General features: G+C 52.9%; 1 protein-coding gene across 1 annotated transcript; it reads right to left on the bottom strand.

Moving 5' to 3' along the window:
- Positions 1-3,637: 3,637 nt before the first annotated feature.
- Positions 3,638-22,182, bottom strand: FGD2 (FYVE, RhoGEF and PH domain containing 2). Its single transcript, XM_008568440.1, has 15 exons — positions 22,115-22,182; positions 18,633-18,864; positions 16,885-17,033; positions 15,722-15,878; positions 15,374-15,512; positions 14,785-14,843; positions 14,390-14,536; positions 13,585-13,677; positions 10,359-10,438; positions 10,247-10,277; positions 9,712-9,804; positions 8,936-9,067; positions 5,812-5,958; positions 4,545-4,691; positions 3,638-4,195 (listed from the first exon to the last, which is right to left on the bottom strand). Exons 1-15 carry the CDS (start codon positions 22,180-22,182, stop codon positions 3,980-3,982), a joined length of 1,890 nt encoding a protein of 629 aa, XP_008566662.1. The 3' UTR covers positions 3,638-3,979.
- Between the last annotated feature and the right edge of the window lie 545 nt (positions 22,183-22,727).

Raw genomic sequence — 22,727 nt, 5'->3', positions numbered from 1 at the left:
ACCAGAGGCCCCTGGTGGGACCCGAGCCTGGGACACACAGCGTCATCAGGTAAGAGAATCCACACAAGCCCCCCAGGACCTGAACCTCAGCAGCCCCTGGAGGAGCCTCCAGTTCTCCACATCTGCGGCTTCCTGGCAGGTGGGCCCCAAGCTCTGCCCCTCACCATGCTCCATATTTGTTAATGGAATAAGTGACTCCATTCCTGCCAGGGGCTCCCAGGCCGCTGGGCACATGGTCTCTGGCCTCTGGGCACTGGTGCATTAGTGACACAGGGACAGAAGGCAGGGCAGGTGAGTCTTTCTTCGTTCCTTTATTTTCCCCTTATTGTGGGAAAGGGACTTTTGTTCTTGTGATTATAGAAGTAATACATGATATTGGGGAAAAATTCAAATACCACAAAGCATCTAAAGGAGAAGGTAAAACAACCCCCTTCAAGTGTGTTGTGTATCCCTTTAGGTGAAACAGATGTGAGATAGCTCTATCCAAGCAGGAGTGGAATAATCTAGAGCACAGTGGTTAGGGTGCTACATCTTCTACCCCAAGTTCTGTGAGCACAAGCAAGTTACTCAACCATCTGCACCTTGGTTTCCTTATCTGTAGTTTGAGGATCATACTACAATATCTATTCTTAACGTTATTAAGAATGAAATGAAATAATCTCTACAAACGTCTTCGTACCATGCCTGGCACATGGTGAGTGTTTAAAAATGTTAGTTCCCTCCATGGTTATTATTCACTTAACACATCGCAGGCATCTTTCCATGTCAATACATGAATATCTAAGGCTTCTTGTCGAGTAGTTGCATAATTCTCATTGCATCATTTTTTCTAATCCCTTTTGATGGGCATGAGTTTATTTAATAAGTCTCTTTTTGATGGATACTTATGTAGTTTCCAATTTAGGGGACAATTGTAAACAATGTGCATACATGAGGTTTGTTGCACAGCATTTTTCTTTGGGGTAAATTCTCAGAATTGGAACTGTGGGTCAGTGGGTGTGCAGGTAGAATGCGGGTGCACATGGTTAGAATGTGAGGGTACTCGCGGTTAGAACGTCAAGGGTATGCAGGTAGAATGTGGGGTGCGCATGTTTGGAATGTGAGGGTGCTGATGGTTAGAATGTCAGGGGTGTGCAGGTAGAATGTGGGGTACACATAGTTAGAACATAAGAGTGCTCATGGTTGGAACTCCAGAGGGTGAGCAGTTAGCATGTGGGTGCACATGGTTAATATGTGGAGATGCTCACAGTTAGACTGTCAGGAGTGTACAGTTAGAATGTGGGTGCATATCGTTAGAATGTGGGGGTGCTGACAGTTAGAATGCTGGGTGCACAGGGCTCAGGCCTTGGACCCCTTCCTTCTCCAGTCTCATTCTCACTTTAAATCCCATCTCTAGGATAACAGCTCCCACACGTACACTCCCAGCCCAGACCTGTTCCCAAGCTCAGATACCTGTCTGCTTGCTGTGGCCGTGAGCAGGCACCTCCGCCATGTCTTGTCCATGTCAGAGCTCCTGACATCTGCCGCTCCCCAACCTGCTCCTTCCTCTGTCTTCTCATCTCGGCGAGTGGCAGCTCCATCCTCCACGTGCTCAGGGCAGAGACCTTGGTGCCACCTGCAGCTGCCTCCTTCTGTCCCTCCAATTCACTCTGTAAGGGAATCCTGTCCTCTCTACTCAGAGTAATTGCAGAATCCGATCCCTTCTCACCACCGTCACTGCTCCAGCCTTGGTCTAAGCCATCCCCTCTCTAACCTGATGGTTGCCACAGCCTCTAACAGCTTCTGTGCTCACCCCTTTCTGTCCATTTCAGCAAGCAGCTGAGGGCCTCCACATCTGCCTCCCTGCACCTCACCCTTGGTGATCTGGCGGCTTCTCCTAAGGCCTCCCTCCTGCTCACTCTGCTCCAGCCACACTGACCTCCTCACTGTTCCCCACATGCACCAGCCAGGCTCCCACCTGAGGACCTTTGTACCTGCTGTCCCCCGGCCTGGACCGCTCTTCCCCCAGATGTCTGCATGGCTCCCTCCCTTACTTCTTTCACTGAGGTGGTTTTTCAAACATCAACTTCTCAGCAAGCCCTTCCTTAATTTTCCTTTTAAACATACGTACACACAGCCTTCTCCCTGTATTCCCTTTCTTGTCTTTTTTCTTCTGCTAGGGTGGCCAGCTGTCTTGATTTGCCTAGAATGGAGGGGTTTTCTAGGACTTGAGACTTTCAACTTTAAAATCAGGAAAGTACAGGAGGGTTGGTCACCTTATTTAAGCACTTATCACATCTAACACGCCCATCTACTATGCCCTGTATCTTATTTATTTTATTGATTGTCTCCCACACTAGAATATAAACTCCACGAGGGCACAAATTTTTGTCTGTTTCCTGCTGCATCCCCAGTACAGGAACCACAACTGGCTCCTAGAAGATGCTTAATATTTGTTGAGTGAACGAACAAGAGAATGAACTCACAGCCCGCCTGCTCCCCAGAGAGATTTTGCCAATGAGGTTTTGATGAGGGTTTTTTTGTGGGTTTTTTTTTTTTTTTTTGTCCTTTTTGAGACGGGCTGCACCGCGCTCAGCCAGTGAGCGCACCGGTCATCCCTATATAGGATCCAAACCCGCGGCGGGAGCGCTGCTGCGCTCCCAGCGCCACACTCTCCCGAGTGCGCCATGGGGTCGGCCCTTGATGAGTTTTTTTTAAAACACTCTACAGATAAATATGTACAATTATTATGTGTCAATTAACAGAAAATAAATTTAATTACAAAATCTATTTAAGGAGAAAACAAACAAGCAGACAAACAAACCTGCAGGACAGAAGTAGCCTTGGGTTGAAGGCAGGCAACTGCTGGGCCTGCAATGGGGGTGACCTGCCCATTTTTCCTTCTCTGAGGGCAGAGTCTACTGGGAACAGCTGAGGGTGTCTCGGCCCAGGCTGGGGCCACTAATGTGGCTTGCTGACCACTGCCACCCCCTGGAGGCCTCTTATGAAAAGGCAGCCTCACCCGCCAGCAGCAGGGGCGGGGGCAGAGGCGCCCCTCCCCTCCCCCTCTCCCACCTTTCCCTCCTGTCTTCCCCTCCTTTTCCTCTCCTGTTCTCCTCCCCTCTCTGCTTGCCTTACTGTTCTGCCACCTGATGGAAATAGCCTTGACCTGAGCACACTGGGTTAAAACCCAGCTCTGGCATCCACTAGCTGTGTGCCCTTGAGCCGATCACTAACCCTGTCTGAGCTGCTGTCCTCATCTGGAAAATGGGGATCATAACTCTTGACAGTAAAATGGGATAGTCCACACGAAGCACCTGGCACAGCGCCTGGCCCAATAGATGTTTATTATTTGTTATTATTATTGCCATGATGCCTGGCACCTGACAGGTGCACAGCCGTTGGTAGTTTGCTCGCTTTCTTCTTCAGCCCAAGTAACCCAGGCTGCACATTAGACTCATGTGGGTACGCCTAAAATGTCCATTCCTCTCCTATCCCAGATCAGTTAAATCAGATATGTTTGGTGGTGGACACAGCCACTGGCATTTCTATTTTATTTTACTTTATTTATTTATTGTAACACAGTTGATCATATCTGTGGGGTACAGAGTTGAGTATCAATATCTGTGTGCAATAAAATTTTAAAAAGTAATTTATATACTTTTTTTCACCAGTATGTTTTTAAAGCTGCCCAGGTGACACTAATGAGCAACCACACTAGGGTGACCAACAGTCCTGGGTTACCTGGAATTTCCCCAGTTTTAGCACTGAAAGTTCTGTGGTCTACGAATCCCTCTGTCCCAGACAAACTGGGACATTTGGTTGTCCCTTTCCCAAAGGAATGGACCCATATTTTCTGCATCCCAAATCAGGACACATGGTCTGGGCACAGATGACTGGCATCAATTGTGTGAAAGCACAGCTTGGGATGGTGGGTTGGCCCATGGCCAGAGCGGGGCTCTGACTGTGGCATAGTGGGCAGGGAGTGGCTGGCTGTGGGTCAGTTGGACTGGTCCCTGTTATTAGGCTCCCCAGGGCTCCAGCCGCTGGCTGCCCGCTCCATGGCCTTCACCCAGCGGCTGCTCAGCTCCTCGGTCTCGGCCTTGAAGGTGTAGACCTGGCCTGACTGCTGCAGCTGGAAGAGCCGGGTGTCCCCCTGGGTCACAGCAGTCACTTGGTAGCCCAGCAGGGGGATGGAGGTGTGAGCCCGCATGTCCTGTGCGGGAGAGAGCAGTGGGCCCCTGTTCTCCCACTTCAGTCCCACCAAACAGCCACCCACCCGTGCCCACACCCCAAGCCCCCATGGAGGGGAGTGGGCTGGTGGGAGGACTTCTAGGAAGAGGAGAGGAGTACAGCCTCCCCTGAGGGTAAAGCAGCTGTCACCTGGAGTCTGGGCCCAGCTCTGAAACCCACTATCCCTGTGATTTGAGGGTCCCATGTCCTCGTTGGGCCTCGGTTTCCTTATCTGACACATGGTGCCAATATTCTGACCCCCCAACTCTACCTCCCCCTCCAGACACATACTGTGGGAAGGCCAAGGCGTGGGCGGGCAGTGGTGGCACTACCTGAGGGGCAGCGTAGACGTAGAGCACGAGGGGGTCATCCTGGGGGATCACACACCAGCCCCGGGGGCCACTCTTGCCCCACTTGTCCCCAACGAGCTGCAGGAAGCTGCACATCAGGCTCTGGTCGGACCCTGCCAAGGATCCTTTCTGAAACCAGAAAGAGGGGCTGTCAAGGGACAGGGCACCCACTGTGTGTCAGACATTGGTCTGGGGGCTTGACACTCACTATTTCTAATTCTGGCACCAATACTAAAAGGAGGGGTTATTTGTCTCTGAGACTCAGAGAGGTCCTATCATGTGCCTGTGGTCACACAGCTGGCCAGTGGCAGAGCTGCAGTCGAAGCCCAGCCAGCCTGAACTTGTGGCATGTGTGCCCACAGGGGGTAGGTGCTGGGAGGGCTTATCACCTGTGAGTTGCTCCAGGAAACAGAAGTGGGGTCTTTGAAGGGGCTAACCATCTCCAGAGGTGGGCTATGTTGCTTAGTGGTCAGGGAGGGCTTGGGCAAGGCCTAGGCCTGGAAGGATAGGGAGGATTGGAAAGGGGGTGGATGTCCATGGAAAGGAATCAACTTGAACCTGGCTGCTGATCTCAGCTGGAATAAACTGGGATCTTCTCCCACCTTCCAGGGACAGTGGGAAGTCAACCTGGCCTTTATGAGGGAGGGGCAGTGGCGTGGTGGTAACCAACGTCTGGGCTGGTTGGCGCAAAGCTGAGCACAGTTGGTGCCCCATAGGGGACTGCGTGTTGGGGAGTGGAGGGACTCAGGGAGGGCCCAAGGGCAACAGAAAGACTATCCGTGGCAGAGATCACATAGCTGGCTCCTAACATGCTGTGTGATGTTGGGGCTCCATGGGATAGGACCCGCTGGTCCCTGAAGTCCCTTCCAGTTAGAATGGAGTCTCCAATCTTCCTGACCCAGAGCCTCAGTGTCCCCATCTGTAAAATGGAATTGGTGACACCAGCTCTGTTCACCTCCTGGGACTGTTGGGGACATTAACAGGAACTGTCCAGGGGGCCCATGCTATTATGGGATGGGGACACAGAGGAGGGGTGGAAGAGCCTGGACCACAGCCTGCAGACAAAAGTTGCTTCTGTTTGGTGACAGGCCCAGCGCTGTTTCAGTTGGGGGAGGGGTCAGGCGTCTGTGGACAGAGAGAGAAGGAGGGAGCAGCAGGGAAAGTGTGACCACGTTGGCTTGTTCCTCAGCAGCTAGGACAGCGCCAGCATGAGGTGGGCACCTGGGGCAAATGGAAGGACAGCCCTCACCTCCAGGATGCCCCGCCTCTTGTCCTCCTTGTCCTCGGGGAGCACGTTTCCGGTGAGGAACGTGTAGCAGTCAAAGCAGACTCGGTTGGGCCTGTTGTGGTCATATTTCAGCTCAGCCCGGTAGTCAGAGCACCTGGCACACACCACCTGAGGAAGGACGGGGCCGAGGTGAGGCACAGGAGGACTGCATTTGCACCTTGGCTGGGGCAGGGGCATGAGAGCAACCAGGAGCAGGAGGAGGAAGAGAAAGCTTTGAGAGAGGAACGGAGGCAGAGCAGGGACATTCCCCTGAGCTGACAGAGGCCCAGCTACCTGGAAGCTGCGGTGCATGTGGGGGAGCTCAGGCTCTGGGCTCCTGAGCTGGGGGCTTGAGACCTGGCCCCCACTGTGCGGGCCCTCACTTCTCTCCCCTTCAGAGTCCCCTTTTGTGAGGACAGGCCCCTGGCATTGCATTCACTTTTCCAGGTGCTCGCCTCTCTGCCTTCTCACCTGACTCTCCCAATGACCCCACCAGGCAAGCAGGGCAAAGGCTTTTGCCCTCACCTGACAAACAGGGCATCTTTAATGTCCCACAGTTTAGCTTTAAGATTCATGCAAATGTTGCATTCCACTCCACTGAAGAGTCAAGTGTGTTCTTATATAAAAATGATGAGCAGGTTGTTTTTGCCAGGAAGACCTGCCATGAGTACGCTGGAGTGGGGCCCATCATGGAGAACCCCCAAAAGGCCTGTAGATCACTGGGGAGACCGGGTAAAAGAGGCGGGAGAAGACTGGGAAAGAAACAGAGTGCTGAAAGATGTGACTTCGAGGAAGACTGGGGTGTCCCAGAGAGCCCAGGATGTTGGCTTGGAAATGTGGGCAAGGGGTAGAGGGAAGAGGGTTATTCACTGGGAGGCACCAGCACACAGGCAGCTCGTCTGTGAGCCCAGCACAGCGTGTATCCTGGAAGGGACCAAAGGAGAAGGCTTGCCCCACCCTCACCCATCAGGCAGGCAGGGGAGACAGAAACTGGCACCCAAACCACCGAAAGGATGACTCACGGACTCACCAAGCACGAAGATCTGCCTGGGCATGAGAAACTCCACAGTGGGACAAGGTACGTCACATAGCCCCACACGGGGGCTTCCACTGCCTTGGGAGTATTTTACTTTATTTATTAAGAGATTTAAATTTTTAAATATAATCAGGAAATACATATTTTCTTCTCGACCAACTTTTTATTTTGAAAATTTTCAAATCTAAAAACAAGTAGAAAAAATAATACAATACTCGCCACTAAATTCACCAATTGTTAACATTTTAGCCACATTTGCTTTATTTCTCTCTCTATATGTATTTTTTTTCTGAACCATTACAGTATGAATTACAGTCATCATGACACCTCACCCCTAAATATGTAGGTGGTATCTCCTAAGAACAAGGGAATTCCCCCACTTATCCACAATGTCATGGTCACACTCAGGAAATTTACACTGTACAATATCATTATCCGTCATAATCACATTTCCCCCAATGGTCCCAAATATCAACCTTGGTCTTTTTTTCCCTCCATTCAGAATCCAAGCAAGGACCATACATTTCATTTAGTTGTCAGAATATTTTATGTCTTGAGCTGGAAGGCAGGTGCATGGGTGTTGTTATTCTCTGTGCCTCTTTGTATTTCTTCACTATTTTAAATAATTTTTTAGGAACTACTTACAAAACTGCAAGCGTGAATCAATCCAACTCTTGTTTACAGATGTGAATCACCAAGAACAGCAGCTAATCCCCAGATCCTCTCTATTTGGTTCTGGGAGGTAACACATCACGTACATCTGAACCTAGGTGTGTCCTCAGTGCTAGAAATTTACTTCGTGTCCTGATTTCAGTTTAAGGCATTTTGGGGACACGCCTCTGACTGGCCCAAACCTGTCCAGCTGGACTTCTCCTGTCCCTTGGAGGTCAGGAGAAGTGACCCGGAGGTCAGGAGAAGTGACCTCGGAGGTCAGAAGTGACTGAGGTCGCGAAGGGTGTTTGCAGAGTAGATGGAAGGAGTTGTGATGTCAACAGAGAACAGCTCAAGCTCAGCAGGTGCTTAAAAAACAAAGCAAGATCTGTCCCTGGACTGATAAGAGGAGGAATGGGGAGAAAACACGGTTCCTTCCTCAGAAAGCTGGTGGCTCATCCTGCTGGGTGAGCCCTGCCTGTGCTATTGAAGAGAGGGAAGGAAAAGAAGAAGGAGAGGGAAGGGAGAGAACATTTAATTGTTTTTTTTTTTTCCCCTTTTTGTCTTTTTTCGTGACCAGTAACAGGATCGCAACCCTCGGTGTCGTGCCCGTACCGCGACCGGCAAAGGGATCGCAACCCTCTCTGTTGCTCCCGCACCATGCTCAACCAGTGAGCGGACCGGTCTCTATATGGGATCCAAACCCTCGGCGGGAGCGCCGCTACACTCCCAAGCGCCGCACTCTACCGAGTGCGCCACCAGGCCGGCCCAGAACATTTAATTGTTGAATCCTCACGACCACCCTGGAGGTAGGTATTGCAATCCCCATGGTATAGGTGAGGAAACTCAAGCCTGAACCAGGCAGGCAGAATTAGCAACAGGGCCGATTGGGTACAGTGTGCTAAGGACTTGTCCAGAAGAAGAGGGGACAGTTAGCTGAGGCTGGTCAAGAGGAGAAGACAGCAGGGGTGGGTGGGTAGGTGTGCAACAGGCTGGTGCAAGGGGTGGCTGGTGAAGTGGTGGTGCAAGGCCTGAGGGGAGCTGGGGGGTTGGATTCCCCCCACATGGGAGCTGGAGACCATTTCTTAGCTCTGGGCCTGGGGGCTTTGGGAAATGGTAGTAAGAAAGCAGGTGAATTAAGAGGGTCAGCCTTAGGAAGTGTCTTGAGCAAGTCATTTAACCTCTCTAAGCCTTGTGTTCCCATCTGTAAGATGGGAAAATAGCAGCCCCTGCTGCAGAGGTGCACCATGAGGGCCGAAAGAGGAACCTGGCCTGGTGCAGAGTTAGTGCCCAGTGCTACTGTGTAGCATTGGTTGAAGTTGGCAGAGTTGGCCGAGAGGAGGAGAGCAGGGCCTGAGCTAGGAAGGTGAAGACCCGGATGGGGCAGGTGGAGACAGGGGTGCTGGCAGGTGTACTCACGTAGCCACAGGCCCGGCAGTGGTGGCGACGGCGTGTCAGGGCGTTGAAGGGCTCCCGGCAGCGCATGCACATGGTCACCATCTTGTCCCGGACCCACTGCGGCGCCCGGAGGCCTAACTCCTCAGACTGCAGCTGTGGGGCAAGGGGGAGTTAGGTAGGGGTGGGCCCTTCATGCCCCTTTTTTGCCCACTCTCTGAGGTCCTGGAGCCCTCTGCCCACCTGCTGTGGCAGGGATCTGTGTGTTGGGTTTCCAGGGGCTTCCACATGAGGTTGACTGAATTGATAAAGACGTTATGATAGGTCAATTACTGTTTTTTCTATTTTACAGGTGAGGAAAGTGAGGCCCAGAGAGTTCAAGTGACTCAGCAAAGTCACCCAGCAAGTCAGAGTTCAGAGCTCAAATCTAAAGTCAAGTCACAGACATTCTCCCTAATCCGCACCTTGTCCTCCTTCCAACTTCCCTTGGTCTTATGTTTCTCAGATACCTTCAAACCCAGTACTGCACCACCCCTGCAGCCAGAGATACAGATGTGAAATCCTTCCCCAGGATAGTTGCGTATAGAGGCTCCCAAAGGAAGTTTTTGCTAATGGCAGAAAGCTTTGGCACTGAGTCACTGAGTAGGGTGATGTTGGGATGGGAGAGCTTTCCCTGTTCCCCTCAAATTATTCCTGGTGGTGACACTCCCTGTCCCTCTGAGCTGGCCTGGGTAAAGCAGAGAGAGTAAGCTCTGTTTGGGCTGCCAGCTCCAGAGAGGGATGCAAAAGGCCTCATTTACCTTCTGCTCGTGGGTGTCTCCCTCAGGTCCCTGGACTGCAGCCTTGAATGTCTCATTCCGCTTCTCAATTTGGTCAATGGCTGCTTGGCAGGCCTGGGGGGTAGGGGGGAGGGATTGGGGGTATTGATGGGTGGGAGGGAGGGCTTGCTCATCTGTTCATTCATCCACACATTCAACAAATGTTGCTGAAAGCCTACTGGGTGCCAGGCACTGGACTGTAAGCACACATGGGTGACTTAAGGGAGGAGAAACTATTAGCCCCAGATTACAGATATAAAAACCGAGGCTCAGAGAGGTTCAGTGACTTGCCTCAGGCTGCCCAGCTAGACAGTGAGAGGCAGCAAGATTTGAACCCAGGTCTGACTCCACATTACCACTGAGCAACTCTGTAGGAAGAGCAGGGAGGAGCTGGGCATGCCCCGCTTTGGAAGTGTGCACACACACACACGCACACGCACACATACACACACCCCTCCCCACGCCGAGCCTGAGTAAGGTAGGGTCAGAATCCTAGGACCCTGGAGCAATCAGATACCTGTATCCAGGAAATCATTTCCTCCCGGGACCTGCTCGGAAAGTGAACACAGGTGTTGAGGAGAGCGGCCCCTCCCAGTTTTCCTGCCTCACCCAGCCCCCAGGTGGCCTACCGGGCTTGCAGCTCTAGGGTGCGTTGCTTCCCGGACACCAGGAAGGAGTGGGGGAACTCGGCATCAGTCAGCTCCCGCACCTGCCAAAAGAAGGAGGGAGGTGACCTGTTCAGACTCGTCATATCCCCCCTCCACAAGCACAGCACTGTGGAGTGGAGGGCGATGGATTGTGTCCAAGGGACACTTCAAATTCAGGGGACGAGATGGGGAGCTTGTTCACTGCCTCTCTAATCCTGTTCAGCCAAGCAAATGTGCCTGCCACTGGGCCTCACTCTAAGCAAATGGGACTTATGGTTCCCGGAATTTAGCAGCAGCTAAATTGGCCCCGTGTGAGGCAGAGGTGACAGGTCCTGACGATGGAGTCACCAAAAATGGAAATTGGATCTCAAAACCGGATGAGTATAAGAGGGTTCATTGTATCATTTTCTTGGCTTAAAAATGCCCATAATAAAAAGTTAGAGAAAATAATCTTCACAGCAATCTTGGGAGGCAGATATTATCATCCTCATTCAGGAGATGAGGAAATGGAGGCGCAGAGAGGGGAAGAGACCTGCCTGAGGCAACACATTTTGTTGGAAAAAGACATTTGACTGCCATCTGCTGGACACTTTTCACCATAAATATACAATCTATGATACTGTATCATAGTCTGCTAATCTGCATTCTGCTGCAGATGGCAGCTCTTAGATGAGGTATCCTTGTGCAGTAACCAACCTGCACAGCTGTACACGGAGTCCCTGAGTATGTGTGCATGCACCCTTTCCTTCTTCCCAAGCTGGCCCTGTGCAGAATGGCAAAAACATTAAGGCCTGGTCAGACCTTGAGGAGAATCAGCTGCTGCGAACTAGGCCTCCCTGACACCTAGGAAGTAGGAGGCCACCAGGTCACAGGCCAGTAGGAACCATCACGGTGGTCGAAGGCCAGACCTGCCTCCAAACCTCAGACTCTGAAATGGTTCCCGCACAAACGTGGAGAGGGTGGACAGCTCTGCACCTGCCAAGCCCATGCTATCCAGGAGAGGGTGCTGTGTGGCCACCAGAATATCAAATAAGCTCACCAGGACAGGCAGACACCAGGAACCTGGCACATACAGGGCCCGTGAGCCCTCAACACACACTCTAAGCATGTGACACTCTCAGGCTCGTCTCTATTTTCTCTTTAAGACTCTTGGCTTTCCTATCCGTCAATCTCTGCTTCTTTTTCTGTGCTTGGATCTCTGATAGTCCTATGACAGGGCTGCCATCTCCATTTCTGCCTGTAGCTCTTTATAATCCTGCCTTTCTCAGTCTCTCCAAGGACCCCAGACACACAAGCCTGCACATGCCCTGGCCTCTGGGAGAGCCACTTCAGGACGGAAAAGTAGATGTCTCAGGGTGCGAGCTGCACTCCTAAAAGACCTTAGCCAGCCCAGGTGTGGGGAAGGCTGGGAACCCCCAGAAGATGCCCATGTCCCCCCAAAGCCTTCATCAGTCTCAGACCCTTGATTCTGCCCCAAAAGGCAGACAATCCCAGTCAGGAGCAGGGGCCAGGCTCTCCTGCTGGGGTCTCTCAGAGGCCAGGGGCTCTAGAGGAGGGAGTCAGAAGATGCCCATGTCCCCCCAAAGCCTTCATCAGTCTCAGACCCTTGATTCTGCCCCAAATGGCAGACAATCCCAGTCAGGAGCAGGGGCCAGGCTCTCCTGCTGGGGTCTCTCAGAGGCCAGGGGCTCTAGAGGAGGGAGTGCCCAGGCTCAGGTCCTGCCTGCAGCCCCCTCCTGGGGCTGATCGGGGGTGGGAGGGGAGGATAGGGAATGCGGGGATGTTACAAGGTCATGCTCTAACCAGCTGAGCTAACTGGCCAGCCCTGAGATGGGCCAGAGCAGACCTCTGCTTCTTCCAGCCCAGCCCTCAGGACATGTCAGGATGCAGGAGCCATCAGAGAGGGACAGTCAGGAAGGTTCTCCTGCCATTTCCTTCTCCATGCCTGAAATTCCACCACAAGCTTTATTTCTCTGGGTTGTAGCCTTTATAGGAGAAGGTATAGCACAATGATTAGATGCAGGGGCTCCAGACTCTGTTACACCTGAGTCTTTAAAGCCTGGCTTGGTCACTCAAACCAGGATTTGCTGCATGACCCTCAAGCAAGTTACTTGACATAGAAAGGTTTGCTAGGACCTTGGTTTTCTTATTTTAAAAAATGGGATTAGCTATAGATATACTCACACACAGGCAGCTGCACAAGGCTACTTCACTACAGTCTCATTTGCAGCTGACAACTGAAAACAATCTAAACGTCTCTCAGCAGAGGACTGGTTGAGCGCATGACGGTACATCACGTAGTAGCACACTACGCAGCTGGGCGAAAGCGTGAGGAAGCTCTAATGTACTGCCGTGCAACGATCTCCAGAATGAGTTAGAAAAGTAAAGTGCGGAATGGTCTGTAGAATACACCACTGTTTATGGCATAAAGTGAGGAAACGATAACATGTCATTTGTTTGTATATGCAAAGACTACCTCTGGAAGGCCTCGTGACAAGCAAAGGCTGCCTTCAGAAGGGAACTAGGGGACGAGGTAGGAAGGAGACTTTTCACTGTATTTATTTTTTATAGTGTTTGATTTTTAAATGTGTATATCTATGTTTTTAAAGTAATAAAAGTAAGATTATTTTTAAAAGATAGATGATAACAGCCCCTATGTCACAGGGCTGTTATGAGGGTCTGGTGGGATCGTGTAGGGCCCAACCCACAGTGGCCGCCCAGTCCATGGGCACTGTTATGATTGCTGTTGCTGCTCATTGGCAGCCATCTCTGCGTGGGGACACATCCGTGCCAGCAGCTGAGCTGGCAGTGCAGACCTTCCCCACTCAGACTGTGGTGTATGGACCTGCAATCTCAGCATCACTGGGAGCTGCTTAGAAACTCAGGATCTCTGGCACCACCCAGACCTACAGACTCAAAACCCAGGGGATCCATGCACACACATAGTTTGTGAAGCAGCAGTGTGCACAGTAGGGAAAGCAGGGCGAGGCCAAGCTGGATCGTGCCCCAGAGTGGGCCGGGAACCTGGGAAGGGCCCTGGCAGGAGGGCTGGGAACCCACGTGGGCTAACTTTTCCATCTCCATGTCTGCCCAGGACCTGCCGGGCTTTGGTTCTCCCATTGAGAACCTGGTTTAGCCCCTACTGCTGCTCCTCCTACTCAGTCCCACTCTCAGGGTGAAGCCTGACTGTGCTTGGGGGGCCTCTCACCTTCATCCCGGCCACGTCGATGCGGGTCCTCACCTGGAAGTGGGCGCCCACCTGGATGACCCGGGGCACACAGTACAGCAGCATGTTGTTGAACTGCAGGGGACACAGACATGAGTGCGTGGGCAGTGGCAGGGCAGGAAGGATGTCAGGCAGGTGTCCCCGAGGGTGGACTGAGTATGACTGGATCCCCTCCCTGCTTGCCATACCCTGGGCCAGCTCACAGGATGTCACAGGTGACGAGGAAGATGAGGAGGTGGTCTAGCCCCCAATCCCACTAGGATAGTCACTGAAGGGTCACCCTATCTGTGGGCATAAGGGATCATCACAGACATCAGAAACCTATGAGGCCTTTCTCACAGGGGCTCAGGGCAGCAGGGGGCTTATGAGAGGTTGTAGCTCCCTTCCCCAGATTGCCAGGCAGGACCACTTTTCCAGATCTCAGGAGATATCCTGGCTTCCTCAATGTGAACACAGGGCAGTTCTTCCTGGCAGCTAACCCATTTCCCTCCAGCTGTGCACTCTCTAGAGCACAGATGAATACCATAGGCTTTGGCGCCAAGCAGACTGGGTTCAAGCTCTGTTGCTTCCTAGGCCATGTCTGGGAAACCTGTGGGTTGGAAATCCTTGAGCCTGGAGTTAGCACGTGCCTTGTCCAAGGTCACCCTGGTGCCAAAGCAGAGAAGGACAGAGAAGCAACCTCCTTTTCTCTGAGGAACCGAGTAGAGGCCAGGCAGGCACGACCTGGGCCACAGTGGCCTGTGGGCTTCCCTTCCCAATGTGGAGTAAGGCTGCCAACGTCACCTACCAAGAAAAGGTAGCGCTCCATGGGGTCGCTGCGGCGGAAGGAGATCTTGAGGACTGGGCCCTCGCGGAGCAGGGTGTTGGAGGGGTCCACTATGTCGTCCTCGAGGCCCAGGCGCTGGTACACCTCCCACAGTTCCTGCAGCCGCTCCTAGGATGGGTGGATGCACCCTCAGCCAAGGCCTGGCAGGGCTCACCTTCTTCTAGAAGGTTTGTCTTGTGGGGACGGGGATGGGGATGTGGGTGCGAGAGGAGGGCAGCAGTGGGACAGATGTCATGGTGGGATGGGAGGATGAGGGGACACAGTGACCGTGGAGTGTTGGGGATGCTGAGACCTGCAGGAAGAAGGAGACAGGGCCAGGGGAACCACCGCGCCTGCCCCTGTGGCCGGCTGCTCACCATTTCAGAGATGGCTGCGTTGGAGTGCTGAGCTGCCGAGAAGATCATGTCGAGGGCTTCTGAAGAGGGGGCAAGACTTGAGTCATCCCCTGAAAATCTGGGGCTGGTTCTGGTGCAGGTCATGGAGGCGTAATAAAGCAGCCTGAAGACCTACCACAAGAGCCCCCAGGAGCGGCCCTGCCTGTGCAGCCTGGCATGTGGGCTGTCTAGGCCACCCAGGGTGGACAGACTGGAAGCCACTGAAAGGCAGCACTGTGGGACATTTTTGGCTTCTGTGACTCTTGCTGCTCCCCCAACCAAGCCAGACCCAGAGGGAAGGAGCATTGGCTTTGGCATCATACAGGTATGGGTTCAAATCCCAGCTTTGCTCCTTTCTGGCTGTGTGACCTTGAGCAAAGCACTCAACCTCTCTGGGGCTTGGTGTCCTCATCTGTAAAAAATGGCTAATGGGATGGATAATGTCTATAAAGTGCCAGTGAGGGACGTTGATGGCTGATGGTCATCCTAACCACTTCAGCAGGTTCTCAGTAACTGTATGGGAATAGCTTGGGCCTCCCCAGCCCCCTGGACTTGCTGGGGGTATCCTCACTCTGGGCATCCGCCCGGTCTGGGGCCTGGGCTGGCAGCTTCTGGACGTACTCCTTGAGCAGCAGCTCATAGCGTGGAATTCTTTGCACTGGTTCCAGCATGTGGTGCTGCAGGGTCAGGCTGCCCGAAGCATCGCTGCTCTTGGGGAGGGATGGGGGAGCAATGGGAGAGAGTGAGAGTGGGGAGGGGTGGGTCAGGCTGCCCCGAGGGTCAGGGGAGTGGGCGAGGTGGGTGGGTACTAGGGCCTGTGGAAGCAGCTGAGCCCGGGAGATGCCCCCAATCACTGAGGGGAATGGAGTCACTGTATGCTGGGGGCAGCAAGGCAGGTCCTGGCCCTCCCCAGCCTCACCTGGATGCGAGTGATAACCTCCTGGAAGGGTGGGGACTTGTCAGTCCAGGTGGCCAGCAGCTCGGCAGCCCGCTCGAAGTTCTTGACATACTCACTGTACATCTTCAGGAATGGCGCCAGTTTCTGGATCACATCACCGATACAGGGGGTGGCTGTCCTGCAGGAGGGGTGCCCCGGGATTGCCCTCAGCCTGGCAACCTCCTCTTGGTAGTCCAGACAGGGCCACATTAGGCCAGACCCCCTGAACCCCCTAAAACAGCCTTTCCACTGCACTTCAATTGCCCTCAGCCTGGCAACCTCCTCTTGGTAGTCCAGACAGGGCCACATTAGGCCAGACCCTCTGAACCCCCTAAAACAGCCTTTGCACTGCACTTCAGGGTGCAGGCACGGGGCTGGGGGTGTCATCCTCACACGGGTGTGCCTCCCCCTCCTCAGACTGTGAGCCCCCTGAGGACAGGTGCTGTTCTTGTCCACTGATTGTGCCCCCTCACAAGGCCCAGCACAGTGCTGGGCACTCAACAGATGTTCAGTAACTGATGCTTGACTACGGGACAATAATGAGGGCCACGTGCAAGCACTGCTGAGACACCCTGCATGTCTCATCTCATCTCATTCTCACCACCCCGAAGGTAGGGACAGTTCCTAGCCCGTCTCAGAGATGAGGACATGGAGGCTGAGAAGGTAAGAACTTATCCAGGATCATCCTGTGGCAGCAGGGACTGTCACAGCAGAGCAGCGAGGAGCCACAACTCCAGAACTGAGCTGCCGGAGCTTGATTCCCAGCTGCCCCAGTTGCTCTAGCTGTGCTTTCTTGGGCGAGTCCCTTAGCCTTCCTGCACCCCAATATTCTCATCTGAAAAAACGGGAATGATGGTAGGCAATCTTACAGGTTTGTTGTTTTTTGTTTTTTTAAATTTTATTCTGAAAATTGTTAAGCAATCATAAAGTAAAAAGAATATACTGATGGACCCCTGGGGCCGGCCTATGGCTCACTTGGGCACACACACACACACACACACACACACACACACACACACACACACACAGAGCCTCTCAGTGTCATGGCCACACAGCAAGGGCATGGGCCTGACAGCCTTAACTCAGTGTCACCCCTGGGCCAGAGCTGCAGTCAGGGGGCCTTGGGGGCTCCTGGTGAACCTCACCAGTCATCCAGGCGCTGCTGCAGCTCTGGGAGGAAGAATTGCGCATGAAACTGGTAGATGGAGGAGATATTGGAGAAGATGAGCCTGACCACGTCCTCAGGGAAGGCCTTGCTGCTGCGGGCCTCCCTCAGCAGCTCCTGGAAGAACACCTGCAGCCACCCACCCGGGTCACTCATGGCTGTGAGGGAGCCACCTGCACACCTGCCCGGGGGGATCGGGGCCTCTCCAGTTTACTGAGTGCTCTCACCTCCTGAACCTCTCAGCATCCTCACAACAACCCCAGGAGGGGACAGGCAGGGAAGATTGTATTCCGGGCCACTTTACAGATGGACAAACCAAGGCCTATTGATGCAGGGACTTGGCCAAAGGCTGGCAGTTGATGAATGTCAGAGACAGGCCTATCCTGAATCTGTCATGGTCTTGGACATCATCAGGCTAAAGCTGGTGTACTGATGTTCACTGATTTAATCCCTTAGGGCTCCTTAAGAAGGTGCAAAGGGGTAGGGCCTACCCTAGGGTAGCTCACTTGAAAGAGCGTGGTGCTAACAACACCAAGTAAAGGGTTAAGATCCCCTTACCGGTCATCTTTAAAAATTCCTTATGAGAATAGGAAGAGACATGAGGGATGTGCATGCACAGAGGAAAGGCCATGTAAGGGCGCAGTGAGAAGGCGGCCGTCTGCAAGCCAGGGGCAGAGGCCGCAGTGAGAAGGCGGCCATCTGCAAGCCAGGGGCAGAGGCTTCTCCACAAATAAAACTTGTTGGCACCTTGATCTTGGATTTCTGGCCTCCAGAACTGTGAGAAAATAAATTTCTGTTGTTTAAAAGCCACCCAGTCTGTGGTATTTTGTTATGGCAGCCTGAGCAAACTAATACAGAACTCAAGTGAGACCAATAGAAAAACTGTCCAGCAGCAGCCCAGTCAACCCACAAAATTATGACAAATAATACATTGTTGTATTTGACCACTACGTTTTGGGGTGATTTGTTATGCAGTGATTGATAACCAGAGCACACTAGTATGATCATTTCACAAATGAGGAAACTGAGGCACAAAGAGGTTAAAATGACTTGCCCAAGGTCACACAATTAGTAAGCAGAAGAGCTGGGATGTGAACCCAGGGAGTCGGGCTTCCGTGTGCACAGTATCTTGCATCTAACCCTTGAACTCGACAGACGAGGAAACTGAAACCCACAAAAGGGAGGTGACCTGCTCAGGATCAGACCAGGCTTTAGTCTAAGGGCAGGAAAATTAGCACTTAGACCTCTATTTCTGGTTTGGAATTGTTGCCTCCTCCAGTGGGTAAACTGAGACCACACCCGGGAAAGGTACCAGGATCACAGGATGGAGACTGCTCCAAGTTCTGTGACTTTGAACAAGTTCCTTAAGCTGTCTGAGTTTCAATTTGCTTGCCTAAAAAATCCTACAGTGAGGGATACGTGAAATAATGCTCAGGGCACACAGTAGACAGTTAGTTAGACTTTGAACAAGTTCCTTAAGCTGTCTGAGTTTCAATTTGCTTGCCTAAAAAATCCTACAGAGAGGGATACGTGAAATAATGCTCAGGGCACACAGTAGACAGTTAGTTAGGCAAAGGTTAAGGGGGGCGAATCTAGCCTCCAGCTGATCTTTGCTCACACAAGACCCCCACCTGGGAAATTGCTGCCTCTGGCTGGGGAAGACTGTGTGGGGAGGAGGTCAGTGGAGACGCCCCCCACATCCCCACTTCTACCCCAGCCCTCCAGCACCTGCATCCCTGGCCCAGGGCAGGTCCCAGGCTGGCAAGATTTCCTCCAGGCCCCGCTGGACAGCTTGTTCTTCAGGGAGCTCAGGTACCTCCTGCTGATGGTCCTGGGCCCAGACCCCAGGGCCTCCTCAATGTTGGCCTTCTCCTGTAGACCTGGAGGGAGGGGAGGCCTGCACCCAGGGCGGTGATGTGCATGTTCTAGGCTGTGGGCTCTGGGCACTGCTCCTGGGGTCCTAAGGAGAACAGAGCAGACTTAAGGGTTTCTTTGTCTGGAGAACAGAGAGAAAAGTAGCATGTCCCTGCTGGGGTTTTGGGGTGACTGAAGCAAATCTCTGGTGTGCCATGCCCCTGAGTGCCTGGCATTCTGTAGGAACTTGCTAAGTAAGACTTCCACTTCTCTTCCCCACGTCTTTCTTGGAGGGAACTCCAGTTTTCAAAATGAGTCAGTGTGAACTGTTTTATTCTCTGGGGAACTACATAGTTCCCTGTTTAAAATTCAGCTGTGTTTGGGAATCCCTCCTTCTGCAGACAGAGGTTTTTAAATGGCTCCCTCTAGGTCACCCTCACCTTTGGGCATCACCCCTGTTTCTAGTTTCTGACCAGTAACTTATACATCAAGGGAAGGTGGGAGCCATGGAACAAGCTAAAGTGAGGGCAGATCTGCTAAAGTTGGGGATTCCCACTGGAAGCTGTGGCCTCCACACCTCCAGCAGGGGAAAAAGCCAGGCTGGGAGCAGATTCCCTGTTCCCCTAGTGTGCAGCTTTGTGACTCTGCACACTGGGTCTGCAGGCCAGTTAAATTCTTTAGATGACAGAGGCCACCCTCACTGAATACATCCAGTGATTTGAGCTGTGCCCACTCCCCTTGGTGTGGAAAGGCTTGTGATGGCATCATAGGGTAGGCATCTTTATGAGAAAAACAGGCTGGGAGATGGAGGGCCAGACAGGTACAAAATCTCCAAAGCTTGACGAGAAAGGTTTTCATTACCCCATTTTGTGGCTAAGGAAACTGAGGTAAATAACTTGAAGCTTGGAAGTGGTAGAGGTGTAATTCAAACCAGGCAGGCTGCTCCTGAGCCTTTACCCTAAACTACCCCTCCCCATTTGAGTAAAGGAGAAGCAGGTCCAGAGAGTCAAAATGTCTTGCCCCAAGTCACACAGCTGGGTGGTGGCAGAGAGTGTGTTGGGACCCAGTCCCAGGCTGCTACTCCCAGGCTGTCCCACACCTCCCTTGCGCCCATTGCCTGGTTCCTCTGCCCATGGTTCTGCAGCTCATGGGAATAGCTGAGCCTCAGGCTTTCTGTTCTACATCTGGTTTCAGCTTCTGCATTTCTCTCCAAGTGCCCGAGGCCATCTTCTGTTTCCTCTTCACCCCCCAGTTTTAGATCAGCTAAGGCACTGGAGACCTCACACGGAAGCCCAAGCCAAGGCAGCTGACATGGGCCCCTCAGTCAATAAGGCTGGCTCTCACCCTCCTGACAATGCCAGCTCTGACTCCGCTCTGGTCTAAGGGCTGCCCCCGCCTGACAGGCTGCTGCCTGGGCAGAGCACAGCATGCTGAGGGGGTCAACCGAGTGTGTCTACTCCACACCTGGGGTGTTGGGTGAAGTGGTGCTGTCTCCCCACACCCAAGGGGTGGTGGGCCAGGAAGGTGGTGCCTAAGAGCTGTCCTTGGTGCTGAACAGGACGAGCTTGGCAAAGACCCTCGGAGAGGCAGGGTAAAGTCACCAAGCTCAGGAAGGAGAACTGCCCTTCTAGGCCCACATCTATGCCGCCTCTACCTTGAAGCCCACAGGAGGCTTTGCTTGCCCTGCCGAGCTTGGCAAAGACCCTCGGAGAGGCAGGGTAAAGTCACCAAGCTCAGGAAGGAGAACTGACCTTCTAGGCCCACATCTATGCCGCCTCTACCTTGAAGCCCACAGGAGGCTTTGCTTGCCCTGAATGCCCTCAACACAGAGTCCTGGCCCCTCCTAGGACATCTATTGTCCATGACCTTGCATTGTGGTTATTACATGAGCTCAGCATCCAAAGACAGAAATCTTCTTGCATGCTCTTGTGTCCTCTACAGCTCTTACAGGATGCTGTGCTGTCCAGGTACCCCTTCAGGACTGAGGTCCCCCCTCCAGCTGCTGGTAGTATTGGGGGCTGACAGATTATTGGCTGAGTCCCTCTCTGGGAATTGCTTTGTCTGGAACAGAACTGCCCCACCCAAAGTCTAACAACTAGTCCACGTGGAGGTACAAATACCCAGCTCTTTGCCTCAACTGGAACAACTGAGAGACATCCCAGCTCCAGAGCTCCCTGGGACGGGCTCTGTCCCAAGTGCACTGCAGTTCAACTTCTCCCTCTGGCCAATCCCACTTCCTTCACTGCCATGGGTGTTGTGCCCAAAAGCTCTGACCAGTCAACCTCCTGAAGCAAATCTCTATCTCAGAGTCTATTTCCAGAGAACTCCATCTATGGTAGTCCCTAAAACAGTCCTGGGCTTAAGAAATGCCCGCCAAGGGGATTAACATGCCCAGTCAACCTCCTGAAGCAAATCTCTATCTCAGAGTCTATTTCCAGAGAACTCCATCTATGATAGTCCCTAAAACAGTCCTGGGCTTAAGAAATGCCCGCCAAGGGGATTAACATGCCACACACACACACACACACACACACACACATACACACACACGCACGCACGCACGCACACACTGCCAGAGCCACCCACAACCTCCACACACCTGGTCCAGCCTTTCCCTTCAGACCGAAGCTCCAGCATTGCCCCGAAGCACATGAACTTAGAGCACTTGGGGTCCTCACCTCTCTCTGTCTCCTTTTCCTTATCTATATGTTGGGAATAGAAATAGAACCTCCCGCTTTAGGCTATTCGGATGAGTAAATGAAATCAGGAATGAAACAAACTAAGAACAGTGGTCCATAGGTAGGCTGACCATGCATCCTGGTTTGCCTGATACAATTCCAGCTTTATCCCCCAAATTTTAATGGTATCCACTTTCAGTTTCAATTGCGTCCTGGTTTGAGTGATGAATTATATGGTTATCCTACTCAGAGGGTGTAAATGCTTGATAAGGACCAGCCATTATTCCTGCAAGGTGCTGGAGAGGCAATGGGTGGAGTTCTGCAGCCCAAACATGGCCTCTGATCCACCCACGCTCACTCATACCTACACTCGTTTGGCCTTTCCCCAACACATACTCATACCCTCAGCTCTGCCCAGCTCCTGGTGCCCCAACAACGCTCTCTGATGCTCTGAGCAACCCATGACTGAGGGATGTGGTGTTGCCCAGACAGCAGGAGGTGTCCAGCGCAGGGCCCAGAGAGAGAACTACTCACTATGAGGGCCCAAGGTGGCCCTGGCTTGTGCCTCAGCCTGGAGGCTGGGAGGATCTGTGCCGCCTGAGGGCCTGGGGGAGTGGAGGGGCTGGTGGGAGGCTGCCAGTCCGCCATGGCGACCCTTCCCCCAGCAGCTGCCCATACCTGCTGTTCTCAAATACAGTCACCAAGTTGGACACAGATGTCAGCTTCTCCTCACTCGTGCTCTCCATCCTGCAGGCCTCCGGGGTGGTCCTCAGCTACTTCTGAAGCAAGCAGGGAGGCCTCCAGCCAGCATGCTTGGCCACGCCGGCCTGGGGACACAGATGGGCTAAGACATCCCAGAGTCTACTCACATCTTTCCCGAGGGCTCAGCAAGCCTGCTCCTGGCTTCAGAGTGGGGAAAAAGGAAGTGGTCCCAGAGCCGCAGCTCTGCAGAGGAAAGGCACCCGGTGCTTCCTGCAGTGGGAGGAGCCTGTTCTGGCCCCACCCCTCCCTTACGGGGGCTGACCTTTCACCCCTGTAGACCCCCCTGTTTCAGAGGCCACATGCAATGGGGCAACAAGGCCCAGAGGTAGTTTCTAGAGCAGGACCTTGGCTGGCTTCTTGACCTGGTGGCTCTGGCCAACCACACTTTTTCCTTCATGAGGTCCAGTGGCTTTACTTGGTCCCTTTCTCAGCAACTTCTTTTTTGCATCTGCCCCTGCTCACTGCTGTAAGGAAACAGCTTCTTTTATTAAAAATAGATCACAAACCTGTTTAGGCTGGCAGGGAGGAG

This window comes from Galeopterus variegatus, unplaced genomic scaffold, assembly GCF_000696425.1.
Source record: "Galeopterus variegatus unplaced genomic scaffold, G_variegatus-3.0.2 Scaffold409, whole genome shotgun sequence".
Lineage (NCBI taxonomy): Eukaryota > Metazoa > Chordata > Mammalia > Dermoptera > Cynocephalidae > Galeopterus > Galeopterus variegatus.
The sequence above is the reverse complement of the archived record's forward strand: the minus strand, read 5'-3'. Positions and strand labels throughout refer to the sequence as shown.